The sequence below is a fragment of the Protopterus annectens genome, chromosome 1.part1 (genome assembly GCF_019279795.1).
Source record: "Protopterus annectens isolate FY-2018-M chromosome 1.part1, PAN1.0, whole genome shotgun sequence".
NCBI classification, from domain to species: Eukaryota; Metazoa; Chordata; order Ceratodontiformes; family Protopteridae; genus Protopterus; species Protopterus annectens.
Genome location: NC_056726.1, coordinates 3869228 through 3888457, shown reverse-complemented (window position 1 = coordinate 3888457; position 19230 = coordinate 3869228). Strand labels below are relative to the sequence as shown.

Below are 19230 nucleotides of genomic sequence, written 5' to 3'. Positions count from 1 at the left end.
GTAAGTTGGGTGCTGTCATTGATTCCCCAAATGAGGTTAACATACTGCAAGAAGGTCTCACAGCAACTAATGACTGGTGCCAAAGTCATGGCCTCAAGCTAAATGCAAAAAAAAAGTATCATCATGCCATCCGGCAAAAACATGACCCCTACTGACCACATCAATGGCAAACCCCTAAGCACACAACCTATGGTGAGAGACCTGGGCACTCAGGTTGATAACAACCTCACATTCCACCTTCTTGTAGCGGCAGTGTTCAAAAAAGCCTTTTACTTGGTTCATCTCATAAGTAAAGGGATTGCATCCAGAAAAAGGAGGTTATTACCTCTCTGTACTCCTCCCTCATTAGACCAATAATTGTGTATAATGCCCCATTTGAGATGTACCTCTCCAAACATCTGCACCAGCTGGAAAGGCCACTGAAATACCTCACAAAGAGAATCCATGGCCTCCAACACCTGTCCTATGCAGACAGGCTCAAATCACTATCACTCTACTCAGTATTGTACAGATTGCTATACCTATACCTACCTCCTGTCCTCAGTCATCTTTAGTGCAATATGCAGATGACTCTACAGTCATCACCACAGCCAACTCTCCCTCTAAGCTCTTCTCAGCTAATCAGGCATCTTTTAACTTAGTTCAAACATGGCTCTCCAACACCGAGCTCATCCTTAACCCTAAAAAAACAAAGCTGTTACTCTTCCTACCTAAAAAGTTCAACAATATTAAACCCTCCTTCTCCATACAGTCCCTTAATAACACTCCTATTCAGGTAGAATCCAGTACTAAGCATAAACAAAAACACTGGACTGAAAAAGACGAAACTCCACTCTTTATTGGCACACGAAAAAACTAAACGCTCCACCAAATAATGCGTTTTCGTCCGGGCACCTCCCAGACTTCATCAGAAAATGCACCATAATGGAAATACCTCATATAAATACAACTCGACTCACATGAATTAAGGAATAAATTTCAAATTTAGAAAGACATACACCACAAAAAGTACCTAAAAATACAAATACATAGTATTGTAAAAACCTTTGGTTTTACAATACTATGTATTTTTATTTTTAGGTACTTTTTGTGGTGCATGTTTTTTTAAATTTGTAATTGATTCCTTAATTCATGTGAGTCGAGTTGTATTTATATGAGGTATTTCCATTATGGTGCATTTTCTAATGAAGTCTGGGAGGTGCCCGGACGAAAACACATTATTTGGTGGAGCTTTTAATTTTTTCGTTTGCCAATAAAGACTGGAGTTTCTGTTTTTTCAGTCCAGTGTTTTTGGTTATTAGAATCTTTTAGGCATAACCATCACCGATCAGCTTAAATTTGACTTGCATGTTAATAACTGTATCAAAAAGACTCATTCAAAACTAGGGCTCCTTTACCGTAACAAGAAATTCCGGTACTTACGTATTATCGCATCCAGATTTTTGCGATAATACCGCTTTCTTTGCCGTGGGTAATTTAAACCAGAAATGTATGCAGAATCACACAGGCAATGTTATCTTTAAAAACAAACTTTGTTTAGGTAGGAATAGCAGTGTAATATTTGAAAAATGAAGATTTGTTTGAAGCCGTTCCCAAAATCATGTCACTCATACTACATTTTCAAGTCCTGTTATGTGTTAGGCACATTCCAAACAGTAAACCAGCGACTGAACAATCCACAAGTATGCTGCCATAAAACATCCACTAAACAGTCCAACAACAGTAAGTAGTATCCACAAGGATAACACCATCTGAATCCAAAAAATAAACCATTATTGTCAACGACTCCAAAAAAATTATTATCGGACTGCCACTTAACAGAACAGCATCATTGTACAAGTACTTTATAAAGTGTGCACATACATATTCGCTTACTTATTCTCCTTAACTTCAGTTCAGTTCAACAGTTTGCAACAATAAATCCAACAATTTACCAAAAAAGATTTGCAGGTTTCTGTGCCTTATTCTCTGAAGAAAGTATTGTACACTTATAAGTAATCCATGTTGCAGAACAGCAGAAGCTCAACCCAACATTTCCCAGGTGTCCATCTTTCATTTTCTGTGGCACGACAGCAGTGTGACCAACTTTACAGTACGTAGTTTCACTTCTCCTTCTCCACGTTGATTTATTTTACCAAATGTAAGGACAAACTAAGTCATACCCAATGAAAACATCAAATTCCACCTTAACACAACTCCCACTATCTGTTTTAGGCAAACAAACGTATTACCGCAACCGCAAAAATCTGGTTGCGATAATACGTAAGTACCGAAATTCCTTACCTCTGAAGCCAAGATTACTCTCTCTCTGTTATCTACCTTCTACCCAGTCTAATGTACAATTCTCAAATTCTCACAAATCTTAACTCAGCACTCCAGACCAAACTCGAAATTACCTACAACATGGTAGCTAGATTTGCTGCCCAAGAAACCTACAAATCCCGTCACTGTCTCTCTCTAAAACACCTAAACTGGCTTGAATTACCCACCAGCTTCTTCTCTCTCAGCTCCAGATAATTCATTCTATCCTATACCAGCCTTACTACTGCCCAGCACTATCCCCTCTCATCTCCCATTATTCTCCCTCCAGACCTCTCCGAAGCTCTAACCAAGACCAAATCTACAAACCCAAGTCTAAATTTGGACGCAACATGTATAGCTATCACCCCAGTATTGCCTGGAATAGGCTCCCACTAGAAATCAGGACCCTTACACATGCTAAACAATTTAAGACAGCCACCAAATAGCACTTTAAAAGTCACTGGTCCTGCCACTGTACTCTCCCTTCTTGAACAACCCCTACTTCCCATACCTTAATCTACTTTCTGCCCTTAACTCACTCTTCTCCCTATCTCTCTCTAATTTTCCTTGACTACTCTTTCTACTGTCTTATAAAATCTATTAAGTAAATTGCCTCAGAGAAACATTCTATTGTAATTGTCTTGCCTTCATGCAACTACATTATGATAAAACTTGGTTTTTGTAACCACTTACCCCAAAAACTATACTCATCTTAATGACATATTTCTTTTTATACATTTTGAAATAGTTATGCTATACTCCTGATTATTGACACTGCATAACATTGTATTGCTACTTAATGCCTTGAAATAATCTTGTAACGTTGCTGTTTAATGCTAATTTATAATGAAAATTGTATAATATGTTGGAGGTTTTCTCCCCGGGCCTCCGCTGAAAAAGGGCTCTTCAGCTCAGTCGGACAATCCCGGTCAACAAATGTAAAATAAAATAAAATAAATTCCTCAGGGGGTGATCTGTGTCTTGCCTACAAGGCATTCTCGGACCCTACCCTACTAGCGATGCTCCATATCCGTGTCTATCTCCTCACGCACTTCCCGCTCAAAAGGTCTGAACCTAATATGTAACATTAACAAAACCTGCTGGAGAGACAGGTTTGTCTCCCAGAGGCTTCCCATCTCTGGAACAGACTTCCCACACTTTTATTTTTTATATTTTTCCCCTAACATATTTGTTGGTTTTTTAAATGAATTGTACAGGTTATAGGTCACATTAAAGGTGGGAAAAGTTTTGAAATGATTTATTGTGGTCTTATTTTTTTATATCACAAAAACCTGGCATTTTAACAGGCCCTATATAAACTTTTTATATCCACTGTACATACTCAGCATGCATCTACTTCATTACCTTTATATATAAATAAATGTCTGTCTTTCTGTATGTATGTAGTTATATAGGCTACTGTGTAGTAAATTTAGACTTTTTGTTGACTAATCCTAAATAAATATTGAATGAGTACTCCGTTCAGAAAGACAGATGAATTGCTAGCTTTGAGAAGAATGTGTGCCATATTATGCTGTTTGTGAAATGTGGGATATTTAAATACTATTTAAGTAATAACCTAAAGGAAAGGATCATGGATACATGTATCTTGCATACAACCTACCAAACGAATATTGTCCTGCTCTCCACCAGAAGCAGGTGTTGTTATTTACAAAGAATAAACTGTAAAATGAAGCACTAACCGCAACTAACAAAACAGGAAATCAGATCACCACCAAAATGAACCCATTTCTAAGTAATTAAATTAACTAAATCATGGTTACCACAAATGGATTGTACTGGAGTCCTAGTAAGTAACTGTTAGTTTATGGTTGATAGGTAAGTCCTGGTAGATTCCTGTTAACAGATGTTTTGCACTGGTAATTTAGTTCACATATATACTTTTTATGTGATAATGACTTCTTCCATAAAAAAGGTGAAATTTTTACTGTATGTCCTCAGTAAAATTATAACCTATGCATATATTTTGTTGCTATGTCTTTTCCTAGTTTGCATCAGGATTGTGATACTGCTTTGTTTAATGAAGTAAGACGGAACGCTTTGTTCTTTTATAGGGTATTTTAAAAACACCCCTGTTAAGGTGCTTATTTCATTTCTGTTATTCTCTCTCTCTCTTTTAAGGAATGACAAAAAAATCTGATCAATTAACTCCAACGCAGAGGCACTATGCTATAAGGTATGTTTGTCTTTTATTTCACCATTTACTTTTTCTTACACTTAACATTCTGCACCTCTCGCAACAAATGAGTAAGTGTAAGAAACACATATATTTGAATTTATTTGTATTTATTTATTATATCCTGGCTTACAAGATCTTAGAAGCTGTATTTTAAAGACTACTTTTTTTGTATATAAAAGAAAAATAGGAATACAGGGTGTGGAGATCTCTGTTTGGCTTTGTGTTTCATGCAAAACCCGGAAATCATATTTGATGACAGAGATGCATGCATTCCATCATCTGCCATCAAAGGCAAGCATTCTGAGTTAGTATTTTACTTTATTAGTGAAACCGAAGTAGCTCTGAAGCAGGGAAGTATACATTTATATCTCAGTTTGAAATAAATTATTCAGTTTAAAATTCATTCTAAAATAAACTGGTTCTGTTCTCAGACTATCTGACCGAGGCAGAGCTACTATTGTATTTAACTTACATATCTGTATCTGGACTCAACAGGCAAATGTTTTAAGATTCTATATATTTTAGCTGTCTTTAAACAGTACCAGTTAAATGTACCATAGCTAAACACTGCATTCGTTACTGACACACATTTATCACTATCCTAACAGAGACAGCATCGTCATTTTCTTGGAAACTGTATCTGATTATCTACAGTTGCAGGGTTACTCATTTGTGTACGTTTAACTCTCAGCTTGAAATACTAATTAAGAATTCCTTCAATGCTCATAATTTTAATATTAGTAGTAAAAAGGATTGCATTACTTGAAAAAATAGTTCCCTTTCTTGCAGTATATTACTATTGGAAGAATAGACATCTATTCAAACAGGCCCCTTAAAGTATGCCTGAGTGAGTTAAGCATACCACGAGAGGAATTAATGTTATTATTGACTCTGAGGGCAGTCCAGGAGTCCATTAATTTAACTATGTTTTCTTATGTCTTATGACAAAATTTAGACCACCAGATACACATAGTGTTTTACTTATGGCATGTACTCCAGACGCCTAATCTGAAATAGTCTTAAATTCAAGAAGACAGCAAGTGGTGTCATGTGTGGCTGGGGGGTTAGTTGACTAGACAACTAAAATTGTCTAAATTGGGACCTGCAATAGATAAGGTTGGCCCTGTTCGGAGAAATATGCTGTGTCCTGATTTATATTAATGCCCATTGCATTGCCTGATACCTTTTCTCTGAAACTACACCTTAGAACTTTACACTGAAGCAAAATAAGTTAATTGCATAGGTTCATAGGTTTGTACTAGGCTAATGGCCCTGGAGCATTTACAAGCCTAGCCCGTAGGATTACCCTGGCATCATGCCACTCAACCTTAGTTCCCAGTGCCTCTGTCAAGCACAGCCACTGGAGAGATCCCTGGGGTGAATTTTCTATTTCCCATCCACTCATCAAGATTTCTCTTGAAGAGGTCCAGTGACATGCTCTGTTTTACATGTATGGGAAATCTATTCCATAGCATGGGCAGTCTCTGGGTTATGAACCTGTCACTCCCGCATGTTCTGTTGATTGTGGTAATGAGGTTGAGGTCTCTGGAGAGTGTGGTGCAGAGGGATTGGGATTTCTATAGATGTAGTATTTCTATCAGAGCTGGGTCAGACATGACTTGTAAGGCAAGCAGAGATCGCCTCTAAGTAGGCGATATTGAATAGAGAATAATTGGAGTTTTTGAGTCTGTCCATACAGGACAAGTGTTTATGGCCTAGGATCCTCTTTGTGAGGTACTTTTGTGGCCTCTCCAGTTGTTGCAGGTGTCTAGTGAGGTACATGCCAAATGGGGCATTGTACTCAATGACTGGCCTAATGAGGGAAGAGTAGAGGGAGACAATGACCTGTTTCTTCCTGGATGCAAAACCCTTAGTAATGAGATGTGCCACATAGAAGGAACTTTGACCACAGTGGCAATGTGGTGGTCAAAAGAGAGGTTGCTGTCAACCTGTGTTACCAGATCTTTTATAACTCCTTCTGTGTTCAGTGGACTACCGTCGATGTGATAATTCATGGGAACTGGGTTTTTCCCAAAGGGGATGATGACACATTTTTTGCCATTGAGCTTAACGCCATGGTTCTGAGACCAGTCGTTGGTCTCAGTGAGGCCTTTCTATACGATGTCAACATCACTTGGGGAGTTAATAATAGCTCCCAACTTGCAGTTGTCTGCAAACTTTGTTAGCCAGAGTTGTTTCATGTTGGCCTGGACTTCAGAGAATTTGATAACAAACAGGAGAGGACCCCTCTCGGACTCCACTCATGACTGGTCAGCAGTCTGACTTGGAGTCAGCTACTTTCATACTGTAGGTTCTATCTGTAAGCCAGTTTGCAACTCACCTAGTGATACAGGGGTTGATACCTAGCTTAGTGAGTTTTTCTGTGATTCCTAAATGGGGAATGGTATCAAAGGCCTTGGCCAGATCAAGGTAGGCTGTATGAACCACCTTGCCTTCATCCACAACTCTGGTGACTGACTCGAAGAAGTCAACTAGGTTGAGCAGGCATGATCTACCCTTCACAAAACCAAACTGTGTGGGATCCAGACTTTGGAGATTCCCTATATCCTTGTTTATTAGGTCCGTGATGATGCATTCCATAGCTTTGCATACCAGACTCGTCAGGCTAATGGGGTGATAGTTCTCAGGGTCTGTAGGCGCTCCTCCTTTGTGGAGAGGGATGACTGTAGCAGTGCGCCATTCAGTAGGGACAAAGCCTGAGGTGCGGCTGTGATTGAACAGGGCACACAGGTGAGGTGCCAGTTCACTCTGTAGTTCATGCAGAACACAGCCAGGGATATTGTCAGGTCCCATAGAAGCTGTATTCTTGACCTTGAGCAGTGCTGTTTTAACCTGTGCAGCAGTAATACTGTGTGTCTGGCAATCTACTGGTATTGGTATTGGTCATTTGGGAAAGGAGGGGTAAAGCTGGCACTGAATCTGTTGGCCAGTATATTGGCAATATCTGTTGGCTTAGTATAGGAGGTACCATTGTGCAGTAGCTCAGAGTAAATCTAGGTATTGCTGTGGAGATTCTTTACATAACTATAGAAGGCCTTGTGGTTGTCTTTACTATCTGCTGCAATTCTGTTTTCATAGCTAGCTTTAGAGGATTTGATGAGGGATCTCATCTTTTTATTGAGGCCGATAAAGGTGTTTTACCAGTCTTGGGACTTCACCTTATTCTGCATCAGTTTCCTTCTTCTGTTGTAGAGTTTGTTTATGGCAGGGGACCACCAGATTGGCTTTTTTATTTGGAGGAGAGTGTCTTGGTTCTGTTGAGTATGGCAAGATCCATGCATGTGTGTACATGTTCGTATAGTGCATTTGTGTACATGTTCGCATAGTGCATTGGTGTATGATTCAGCGGTCATGCAGCTGTTCTCCATTTGCATGGGTGTCATGAAGTTAGCCACCTCTGTTTTTAGGAGTCCAAAGTTAGCTTTGGAGAAGTTTTTCATGGTGGTTAACTTTGTGGGGGGGGGGGGGGGATTTTCAAACTGATTAGTTTGTGGTTGGATCTAACCAGGGAAGAGTTGACTATTGGTGTAGAGCAACGTTGCCCATGTTAGTAATGACCAGGTCAAGGATGTTGCTATTTCTAGTGGGGGTAAGAACAAGCTGGTCCAGGGCATTGGAATTAATGAACTCCAGGAAACTTTGGGCAAGAGCATTGGTACATGAGTAGCTTTCCCAGTTAATGAAGGAGTAGTTGAAGTTGCTCAGTATGAGAGTGTTAGGTTGGACCCTAATATTCTCCAGGGTGCTTAGGAATGTGGAGTGTGAGTCTTGGGATATGGTTGGGGACCCATAACAGGCTGTGACCTGAATCGCTGTCCTACCCACTGTTAGCTGCACCTGAAGTATCTCTGATGTGTTATGTTGGGCTACTAGTCTGGACGTGTGCACATCCTTTATGAATATGGAAACACCCCACCTTTGGAGCTTCGGTCCAAGTTCTTGGGCCGAAAGGTGTGAAATGAGTTATAGCCTGGTAATGCAGGGATGATTTCTGCTGCCTTGAACCCAGGTCTCTGTTACAACACAAATGTCAATGTTCTCCACTTTAAGGAGTGCTTCAAGTGAGTGCATTTTGAGATTTAGACTTCTAGTGTTGAGCAGCATGACCCTCGGATCGCATTTGTCTGTAGCGTTTATGGGTGTTATTTGGTCTTTGAAACACTGCCTAAAAAAGGCACTATAGGTGTGGCAAGAGCCTTGGCCAGTATTTAGAAGCCCAGGGGTGACAAATGCAGGCCATCTCTGGCAAAGCATCGAGATCTGTCGTCATGTCATCCCAGGTAGACAGATACCGTATCCCCTTAGAATTACACCAGAAACTTAGCCAATTGTTGAAATCAGTAATTTTCTGCTTGTACTGTGGTATCATTCTGGGTGATGGTAGGATGCTGCTCAGGGTTAGGGTCATACCTGCCTCGACTACATAATCCGAGAGCTCCTTCATGTCTCTTTTCATATAGTCTAGGAAGGTACATCTCAGGTCGTTCACACCCACATGTACAATGACTGAGTTATATTTGTACCTGTTGTTGAGGTACCTGAGTGCATGCGTTATGTGGTGGATCCTGGCATCTGATAGCCAGCTGATTGTTACTTTCTCCTTATTCAGCCTATTGATTGGGAAATCAGTGTGCATCACTATCGAGTCACCTATGACTAGTGGGCTGGGCATGCTGTTTTGCCTTAGGGGCTTTGGTTGAGTGGCACACTGTTTAGGAGAGTTATGTGTCTTGTGATTAGTTTTGTGTTGTGATGGTCGAGTGCGTTTCTGCCTTGGAGGTCTCTGTTGTTTGGGTAAAATTTTATTGAGAGCCTCCATGAAGAAGGGTGTGTTGTTTGTGTTTTTATGTGAAGGCAGTGCTGGTGTGGGTTCTGGAGGGCTTTGTGTTCCATGTGGTGTGGTGCAAGTGTTGACCTTCTCCTTCTGACCAGTTATTCCAGTCTTGGCTGGAGAGTGCGTGGCTTCCAGTTTAGATATATAAGTGCATCTCTCGCAAGTCTGCATTTTGGGAGGTAAGAGGAGACGGTTGCCAGTGTACATGAGGCAGTTGCTACATTGCCTCATGATGCCCAAGTTCACCAGGTTAATAGGAGAAAGCACAGAAATGCTTGGGGGGCTCAGAAGCTTACAAACAGTCCTGGACTCAGTAAATCTGTATCTGGACTAGACTAACTACAGGAAAGGCAGGAAACAAGCGTAAATGTGGGCTTTTAAACCAGAAGATTGAAAGAGATGGAAAAAGCTGCCCAAACAGTCAATAAACTACAATTTCTGGGCCAGAAACCCCTCAACTTGTGGTAGATAGGCTACCTAGTGCTTACTACTCCCACCGATAAGCTAGGCAGCTTCCCTCCAACACAGAAAGGCTTGGGGGGCTCAGAAGCTTATAAACAGTCCTGGATACAGCAAATCTGTATCTGGACTAGACTAGTTACAGAAAAGGCGGGAAACAAGCGCAAATGCAGGCTTTTAAACCAGAAAGTTGAAGGGGATGGAAAAACTGCCCAAAAGGTCACTAGACTACAATTTCTGGGCCAGAAACCACTCCTGTTGTGGTAGATAGACTACCTAGTGCTTACCACTCCCACTGGTAAGCTAGAAGGCTTCCCTCCAACCCAGAAAGGCTTGGGGGGCTCAGAAGCTTACAAACTGTCCTGGATACAGCAAATCTGTATCTGGACTAGATTAGGTACAGGAAAGGTAGGAAACAAGCTTTGACCTTTTTTTTTTTTTTTTTTGCAGAAAAGCAGCTAAAACAGCAGTAAAACAAGTCAAATGCAAGTTAGCACACTTGATTGTGTAGCAATATTAAATACAGTTTAAATAAATGCAATTAAATTAAAAAAATGACTAAAAACGTGCAGAAAGCAGGACATTAGGAAAAAATCAAAATGTTTGGCCCCCTCTTATTCAGTATTTTTATAAATGACTTAGATACCTCCTCCTGTCAGAATACACTAACACTCTGTCTCATCTTTAACAAATCACCCAAGCTGCCTTTACTTCCAGTGAAAGCTGGCTTACTAATAATCAATTGCTACTTAACCCCTCAAAAATTAAACTTCTAATTTTCACCCCTAGAACACCCACTCTAAATAAAAGTCAATTCACTATTCTGTCACAGAATAACAGAAAAATTGAAGTCCTTCCCTATAAAAAACGATTAGGTGTCACCATTGATGAACATCTTAAGTTTGACCTGCATATTCAAAATAGTATTAAGAAAACTCATCAGAAACTTGGAATTCTTTACTGGTACAGACAATTCCCAGATACACCCACTAAGCTCATTCTTGCCACTTCTTACCTTCTACCCATACTCTTATATGGTGCACCAATACTTACAAACTACCCTAAAATGTAAGCTAGAAACTTGCTACAATAAAAATGCAAAATTTTCCTCCGATGTAAAGTACTCCACACATCACTATATACCTCTCTGTACTCTCAGGTGGCTTGAACTCCCACAATACCTTACTTTCCTTCAGCTTAAAATGGCACATAAAATCATTCATAGCCCCTTGGCCTGTCCAGCTAATAATGCTGTATTCCAAGGCAACGTACCAAAAAGATCTCTTGGGTCAGAAAATAAACAACTCACTGAGCATCATCCCAGAAAACTAGCCAGCCAAAGTCTATACTCTTTCTCCATAGCCAAAATCTGGAATACCCTTCCCTTTACTATCAGATCAAGCCAAAAATGTAAATCCTTTAAACTCTCATTTAATTAATATCTTTCCAAATCTTGGATCTGCTCCGGCTCGACCCAGGCTAATAATTATCCCTAAGTTCTTGATATTTCTACAATTTACCTCTGTTCCTCTCTTTTTTCTATCTTTAATTCTTTTTCTCTTTTTTTCAGTTTTCCTTCTTTCCCACTTCTGTTCATTCTCTTTACATCCTACATCATATCTTTCCAAATAGCTATCACTACATTCAGTGATAAGCTATCCTACGTTTGTAATGTACATTTACATATTTAGCAACTGTTATACCAACTCAGTCCACTCTGTATTTTTTTCTTTACTACAGTATTACTTATATGTTTCCAAGGTCATATATGTATAATTTGTATTAATGGAGCTTTTCTTCCTGAGCCTCCACTGAAAATAGGTTCTTTCTGACCCAGTTGGACTTTCCCAGTAAACAAATGTCAAATAAATAAATAAATAAATCACTGTGGTATTGTCTATAACCAGGGAACCAAAGATGGTTAAGAGAATTGAGTATCTTCATCAGAGCAAGCATCTGCTTGATATTTATGTGCTTGCATCTGCCATTGGTGTCCCACACCCCCTGCACTTTTATCTCTCCTGAAATTGCCCCCCTCCCAAGCAAAGTCTGAAGCATCTGTGGTGATTGACTGCTTTGGAGCAGGCATACCTCTCAACCTGGAAACATCAGAAATCTGGACAAGGCCCATAAAAATTGGTACAAATCTGTACGCTGATTAACATAAAATTTACATACATAATTATGTAATCCTGCCCACTCCAATTGGATTATGGGATACCAACTTTTAAATGCAAACTGAAGAACAGACAACCAAAATATGGCACCAGAACCCCCCCTGCAGCCATCCAATGTCCTATTATCTGGATATTTTGTGCCATTTACCATAAACACTAGCATAAAGCTTTACTTCTACAATGATTATTTGGATTTTATTTTTACTTTTTATAGTTAATGCACAAACACTAATAGACATCTGCTAAACAAAGCAATACTGTCACACAATAAAAATAGACTTAACATTAAAACTCCTGTGCCCTTGAAACTCACATTCATTGAAATAACATTGAAACCCACACCATATCCAAAGAAAATGCATTTGGCCAGTGGTGGATAAAGATTACCTTTGGCCTGTTTTCAAATCACAGGCCCCTTGCACATGAAACATACATGTGTTCTTTGATACACCTTCCCGATTGTGTTAAATTACATTCCTTGTATAATGCAGCACACTTGTTAGAGCACGTTTTAAATTTATTGATTTGAACAAGATGAAATGGCATATACATACACACACACACACCTGCAAGTTGAAATGGCACACACACAGACACATAAATGCCTGGAAGTTGAAATGGCGCACACACACAAAAATAAATGCCTGCAAGCTGAAATGGCACACACACAAATAAATGCCTGCACGTTGAAATGGCACACATACAAAAATAAATGCCTGCAGGTTGAAATGGCACACACACATAAATAAATGCCTGCAAGTTGAAAAATAGCACACACAAATAAATGCCTGCAAGTTGAAAAATAGCACAGGCAAATAAATGCTTGCAAGATGAAAAATGGCACACACTAATAAATGCCTGCAAGTTGAAATGGCACACACACACACACACACACACACACACACACACACAAATAAATGCCTGCAAGTTGAAATGGCACAAACACAAATAAATGCCTGCAAGTTGAAATGGCACTCACAGTAATGCCTACAGGTTGAAATGGCACACACAGTAATGCCTGCAAGTTGAAATGATGATGCTGTTAAATGTAATGCACATAGAAAATATACCAGGCATTAATGTACAAGTACATAGTTTCTCCTCCCATTAAAATAAATGCTCACACTACATAGCGGTCGTTAGTTTCTTCTACCATTAAAACAGCTGAGTTTCTCCTGCCACGAAAATAAGAGTAAATGTAATGCTCGCACTCACACTACATAGTGGCCATTAGTTTGTTTTGCCATTAAGACAGCTGAGTTTCTCCTGCCATTAAAACAAAATAAATGTAACACACAGCCAAGTTTCTCTTGCCATTAAAATAAAAGAAAATAAGAGTAAATGTAATGTTCACATGCCGTTTCTCTAACACTAGCACATAGCAGCTGTAAACAGCCATTAAGTAGCTCTAAATTACATTTTTTATCTGGAAAGAGCCGAGGTAAGAAAGATGAAAGATGTGCTTAAAATGGCTAAGCAGGCTTGTGAGCTTGACATCATAAATAACTTCCCTGCAGATATAAAGCGCTCATTTGAATAACCTGCTCACACTCACAGATCACAGATGCATTCAAGCCAGCTGGAAAGGTGCATTGGAGTCCTTGAAGCTAATTTCTGACAAGCTGGTAGCCCTGATGGCGCTGACGTCATCTCACACATGATGACGTCAGCTCAAAATAAAAAACGGAAAAAAATAAAAAATAAAAGCTGGAAAAAGAAATGGTGGGGTGCCACTCAGAAATCATGGCACCCCAGTATTTGGACCACAAAAACTGGTAAAAACTGAGTAATTTGGTATGGTTGGGAGGTATGGGAGCAGGGAGGGAAAAGGGGGGACCTTGTTTTAATGATATCTGTTGTCTCCACAAAGTGATGTCTCTTCTGTCAAACTCTAGTACTGAGATCTGAAAAGAAAAAGGGTGTTGATGCTGGGACCAAAGAGATTTTAGATACCACTGTGTCTTTCTTGTCTGGAGTCTTGACAGAGGTATCATGGCAATCAAAGAAGCCATGAGAGACAAACTCCAGAAATATTCCCCCGCCATGACTTAAGTCTGAGTGGCAAAACTTAGAAATAGATCTAAATAAAGCTTTATTTTTTCCTGTGGAAGAAAAGCTCTTTGAACTGAGGTGTCTGGTTGACATCCCAGGAACACAATCATATGTGAGGGAGTCAAGAAAGACCTTTGAATGTTCTCTTAGAATCCTAGCTTGTGCAAGAGATATCTCACCCAAGAGAGGGATTCCTGGCATTTTGGAAAAGACCCTGCAAAGATAAGCAAGTCAACTAAGTGCGAAAAATGTGGATACCTTGTAGCCTGCAATGAGCTATATCTGCTACTAGACACTTTCTGAACACTTTTTATACAGTGGATAGTCCAAAGGGTAAGGCAGAGAACTGATAGATGTGATCCAGACACACAAAACCTTAAGAAATGCCTGAAGTCTGGATGAATAGGAGTGTGATGATAAGCATCTTCTACGTCTAGTGTTACCAGAAAACTTGAAACTGGAAGAAGGGGCAACAGGTTGTGAAGTGATATTATTATGAACAGGTTTAGAAAAGAAAGACCCAGAACTGGTCTCCAGCCATTTTCTTTCTTTGGGACTAGGAACATCCTTGAATTAATCCCCTTCCCCACTTGGGAAGGAGGAAATGGTTGTATCACTCCTTGGGAAAGCATGCGATGAAGAACAAGTGGAAACAAAACAGTCTGATCTGCAGGATGAGGAATGACCTCCTGGAAAGGAGAAATTTCCTCCCACTGCCACCTGTAACCCTGATGAATGATTTTCAGAACCTATGTGTATGAAACAGTCTGTTGCCAAAGAGAAAAATGGAGATCCAGACTTTCTGAAATAGAAAGAGGGCCAGTGTGGGAGGAGGTCACAAGGTCTCTTGAATAGTCATTCAGACTTCGTGGAGTGTCCTTTGTTTATGAGGTTTGAAACTTCTTTTTGGAACTTCCTTGCCACTTCTTAAACATCTGTTTACCTGAATTATGTTGAGACTGTTTATTCTGTTTTTTGTTGAAACTGGATGAGGAGAAAGAAATCATCTTTGGGCAATTTGGAAAATGAAGGCTGAAAAATATTTGAGATTCCTTGTTATCAGCTTTCCCCTTTTATCACACTTTTTGATCACCTCTGCAGCAGAGAGCCCAACCAATGAATCTCTATCCAACGGAGAATTTAAAATATCATTTTTACCATTATCTGGAAAGTTCTGAGAATGCAGCCAAGCAAACCTCCTTAAAACCATACCAGTGACCATGGCCCCGGAAGAAATATCAACAAAGTCATAAACACACACACACACACACACACACTGCAAACAATGAGTAGTGACCTGTGCAACTGAAGAAGCTAAGTTATTTAAAGCAGATGTTCATCGTGTTTCACTGTTGCAGTCATCACTGTAGGGTTCTTCCTGCCGGCCAAGGCGACACTGTAGAAAAAACGTTCCTCATACTTTCCCAATATGTCAGAATAAACTTTAGCATATGAGCCTGACCGTATAAAATTCTGAAATTCAAAGTTGCAGTATACACTTTTCTCCCATACCGATCAATAATTTTCTCATCCTTGTTAGAATTAATAGGATTGGAATTAACTAAGCGCTTAGCAGCCGAGGAGTCTACTAAGGCCATTGCTGCTGGTTCAGGTTTGAGAATAGTGTTTAAAATTTTAAAAGAATTAGGAGCTTTATACATTCTATCTGCCTTTTTAGGGACAGCTGGCTGACTATCAGAAAAACTGCAGGCAGTAAGATACACATCCCATAAAGCAGACAAGACTGGAGGAATAGGTTTAGGTTCTGGAAAATCCTTCTGTAACAACTCAGTATGTTTTTGAGGGACTGTGAAACCTCGGTGATCTCCCATTGAAAACACTGGGACATTCTAGCAATAGTCTCAGAGAAAGAGAACCCCCCACATGGAGAAGCAGAAAGAGAGCTTGCCTCTGAGTCTGAATCAGAAATCTGAGGACAGAGCCCTGAATCCGTCCCTGCATCTTCCTGTTCAGATTCAGAATGTTGAATCTCTTCACAAGTGGAGGCATCCCTCTTTCTTTTACTGGAAACTACTCTACAAGAAGAATCAATAGCCTGAATCAAACTCTGAGCCAGTCCCAGCAAACTCTCCTATCCAAAGAAATTTGAGGAGGGATAGATACATGCTTAGTTTACTGTTCCTTTTTGACAGGAAAAAGGGGCCAACCATGTTACTAATTTTTGTTTTGTAGCTGGGAAAAGAACTAACTGTAGGAGTAAAAATCTGTTCCATGGTCAAGCCAAAAATGGCGCCTCTGTACTGAGGAAAATGAGTAACAATCCCAGTTAAACTACCAGTCCACAAAAGTTATTTATTTATTTTTTTTTACAGAAAAAACACTACTTCCATTCTCTAATTAGTAAGCAGTACTGGTTGCTGCTGTACATTCACAAGTCAGTGCTTCCTAAACATAGGTATTCAGTTAAAGTGCATTTGATCAAATGGAATTTCTAATAAAAAATACTGCCCCGAAGTTGATTCTGCCAAACGTATAAAGCACAAGGTGTTTTTCTCCTGAGCAATATTCTATTCAGCTGTGTGTATATGATTTGAGGAAATGTCCTTCAGGTGAATTGTCTTCTATGTCATCCTTTTATAAAATCAGTCTGCATTTGCCTGTTTCTCCAGGTTTATCGCCTAGGTGTATGATGCATGTTATGTCTTGAACTTCTGGTCTTCTGTATTAGCAGAGTACTGTTGTGTTAAGATTGCTCCTTGCAATATAGTATATCATTGCTTAAGCAGTACTGTAGCAAAGGTGGGACAAAGAGAGCAACTGCCCCAGGAGCAGAGTGATAAGGGCCACAGCTGAGAAGCTTACATTTGCATTTACTTTTACTGTACAGAAATACCGGTACAGAAAGACACACTAGTTCAGATCGGGTGCTAGTTCATGGGACTGGCACAGGATGATAGTTGAACTAGCTACATGACTGTGCTTAAGTATTTTCTTTTAAGGTAGTTCTCAAAGAGAAACTCTTGAATAAGCTTAGGTTCTCACACTCTTTTTAAGAGTTACTTTGGTTTTAGGCCGTCTGATATCATAGAATGTTAAAGCTCTAACTATAGCCTTGCTAACCTGGGTTCGATTAGCAGCTTGGGAGATTGATGGAGATGCGGGAAGGGATGGTCATGCCTATCCTGGGGGTGAAGGTGCTTGCTGGTGATGCTCCCTAAGGGGAGGCATGGTGCAAAGAGGGGAGTTGCCCTCAGACACAACCAGTAGTTGTGGGGGGTTGAGAAGAGAAAAGTGGTTAGGTTTTATAAAATGAAAACGCCATCAGATGCAAGCACAGGCAGCCAAGCCCCCAGAATTCCCTTAAGATCAAGTGAAGCAATTCCATGGGTGTAGGATGGTGCTGGTAGACCTGGGGTGGACGTGGAGCACTGGGGGTGGGCAAGTATCAATGAGGTCTGAGGGAACCAAAAAATTAAAAACAAAAGTTATTTTATCTTTTTTAATGTTTCTGGAGCTGGAATCCTGCTACTTTTTTACTGCTTTCTCCTTGGTATTAGCAGAACTAGGTTAGATTGACTCTAAGATGTTCATTTACATTTCTGTATAATATAGAAATGAGTTGCCTAACTGTAAATTGATAGTAGAGAATACTTGGAGTTCTGTCCATACTGTTAACTCTGCATTAAGCCTTTCTGAAATACCCATGGTTACTATTTCTAATATGATGTTTTTCCATTTTATTTCTGTAAACATAAAATGGCAAATTTACAGACACCCTCTTTTTTAAGACCATTATTAAATTATCATTAAAGACATAGGCAAATAAGCATTTGTATAGCTTATAATTCACTACTTCAAATACAGTTGGTTTAGACTTTGATTTACATTTTGTAGCAATTGTTTTTTGTTAGCCACCAGAATTAAACTTAACAAGGACTTACAATGTCTAGGCATTTCAGATCCTGTATTCGTATCCCAGCTCAAAAAAAAATAATAATAATTTCCTTAATTACACCTATTCACTCACCTAATATTTCTTTTTTTTTTCCCAAGAATTTTTATTTGACCTTTCAGTTAGACATTAACAATCATTATATTTCAAAACATACAATATACACTGAATAAACAACTATTTACACTATATACAATCATCCATAACAAACAGTGACTTCATCAATGAGAACAATTGATATTTATCTAATAAATGTTGCAGTTTCTGCCAAGCTATTCTTTTATGTGTTAAATTCAATGTTCTAGAACAAATGGTTTGCATTTCCTTTTTACATCTAATATTTCTGGCAGAGTACTCTGTAGGGAATTTTTAAAGTCTGCCAACTTATTACACTCACAAAACACAAGTTTACAGTTATGTCTTTCTTCCCCATCACACCTTCAACATTTGCCATCTACCTGAGGAAAATTCTTTAGAGTCTGCTTGGGGTATAAAATACCTATGCAAAGACTTCCAAACAAAAATCTTAAATATTCTAGATTTTGTTGCATATTTGGGAGCCATACATAAATGTCCTTCTACTGTTTCCTTGTGAATTGCTTATCCAATCTCTCTTTCCAATCTTTTCTATCCACCTATGATTCCTATAGTTATCATGCAACATTTTATATGCCCTACTAATTATCCCTTTTTAACAGCAGCTTATGTTCTGGATTCAACTAAAAACTCTGCTAGAACATGTCTTTTACTTAAGATTCCTCTCTCTTTCTCTTTGCCTGTACTCTGATATCAATCCCTGATAACAGAATTCTACAGGTCAGGCATTTTTTTATCAACAAGAGGAGAAGTTGTAGGTAACAATTAAAGAGCTGAAGGATTTTATATGGGAGGGGAAGACATCAAGACTCAAGTGGGATAAGCTGATTCCTCCAATAAAACAGGACGGATTGGGATTACCCAATTTGAAGGGGTATTTCAGAGCTAAACAGTTAAGACTCCCATATATAACACAAGGAGAAAACTGTAATTCGAAGTAAAAAGAGATGATGATGAAACAGGGTGGAGCCTCAAGAAACAAGGAGAGACTGGGATGTTGGATGCAGGCCTTTGAGAGTGACAATAATCATACAGAATATTGTATCTATAAAGTAGCAGATAGTATCCTAAGAACTAAGCCAACATGGGAATGAAGAAAGGAGATTTTGCTGATAGGGATGATTGCAATTAGGGATATAGTCAATAGGCAAGATGGGGCTAGAATTTATTGGAGAAA

General features: G+C 39.3%; 1 protein-coding gene across 1 annotated transcript in view; it reads left to right on the top strand.

Moving 5' to 3' along the window:
- MBOAT2 (membrane bound O-acyltransferase domain containing 2) overlaps positions 1-19230 on the top strand; it is a 2181512-nt gene that overhangs the window by 1710068 nt on the left and 452214 nt on the right. The window contains exon 6 of the mRNA XM_044073271.1: positions 4444-4498. Within this exon, the coding sequence (XP_043929206.1) occupies positions 4444-4498 (55 nt within the window). The remainder of the gene's footprint in view (positions 1-4443; positions 4499-19230) is intronic.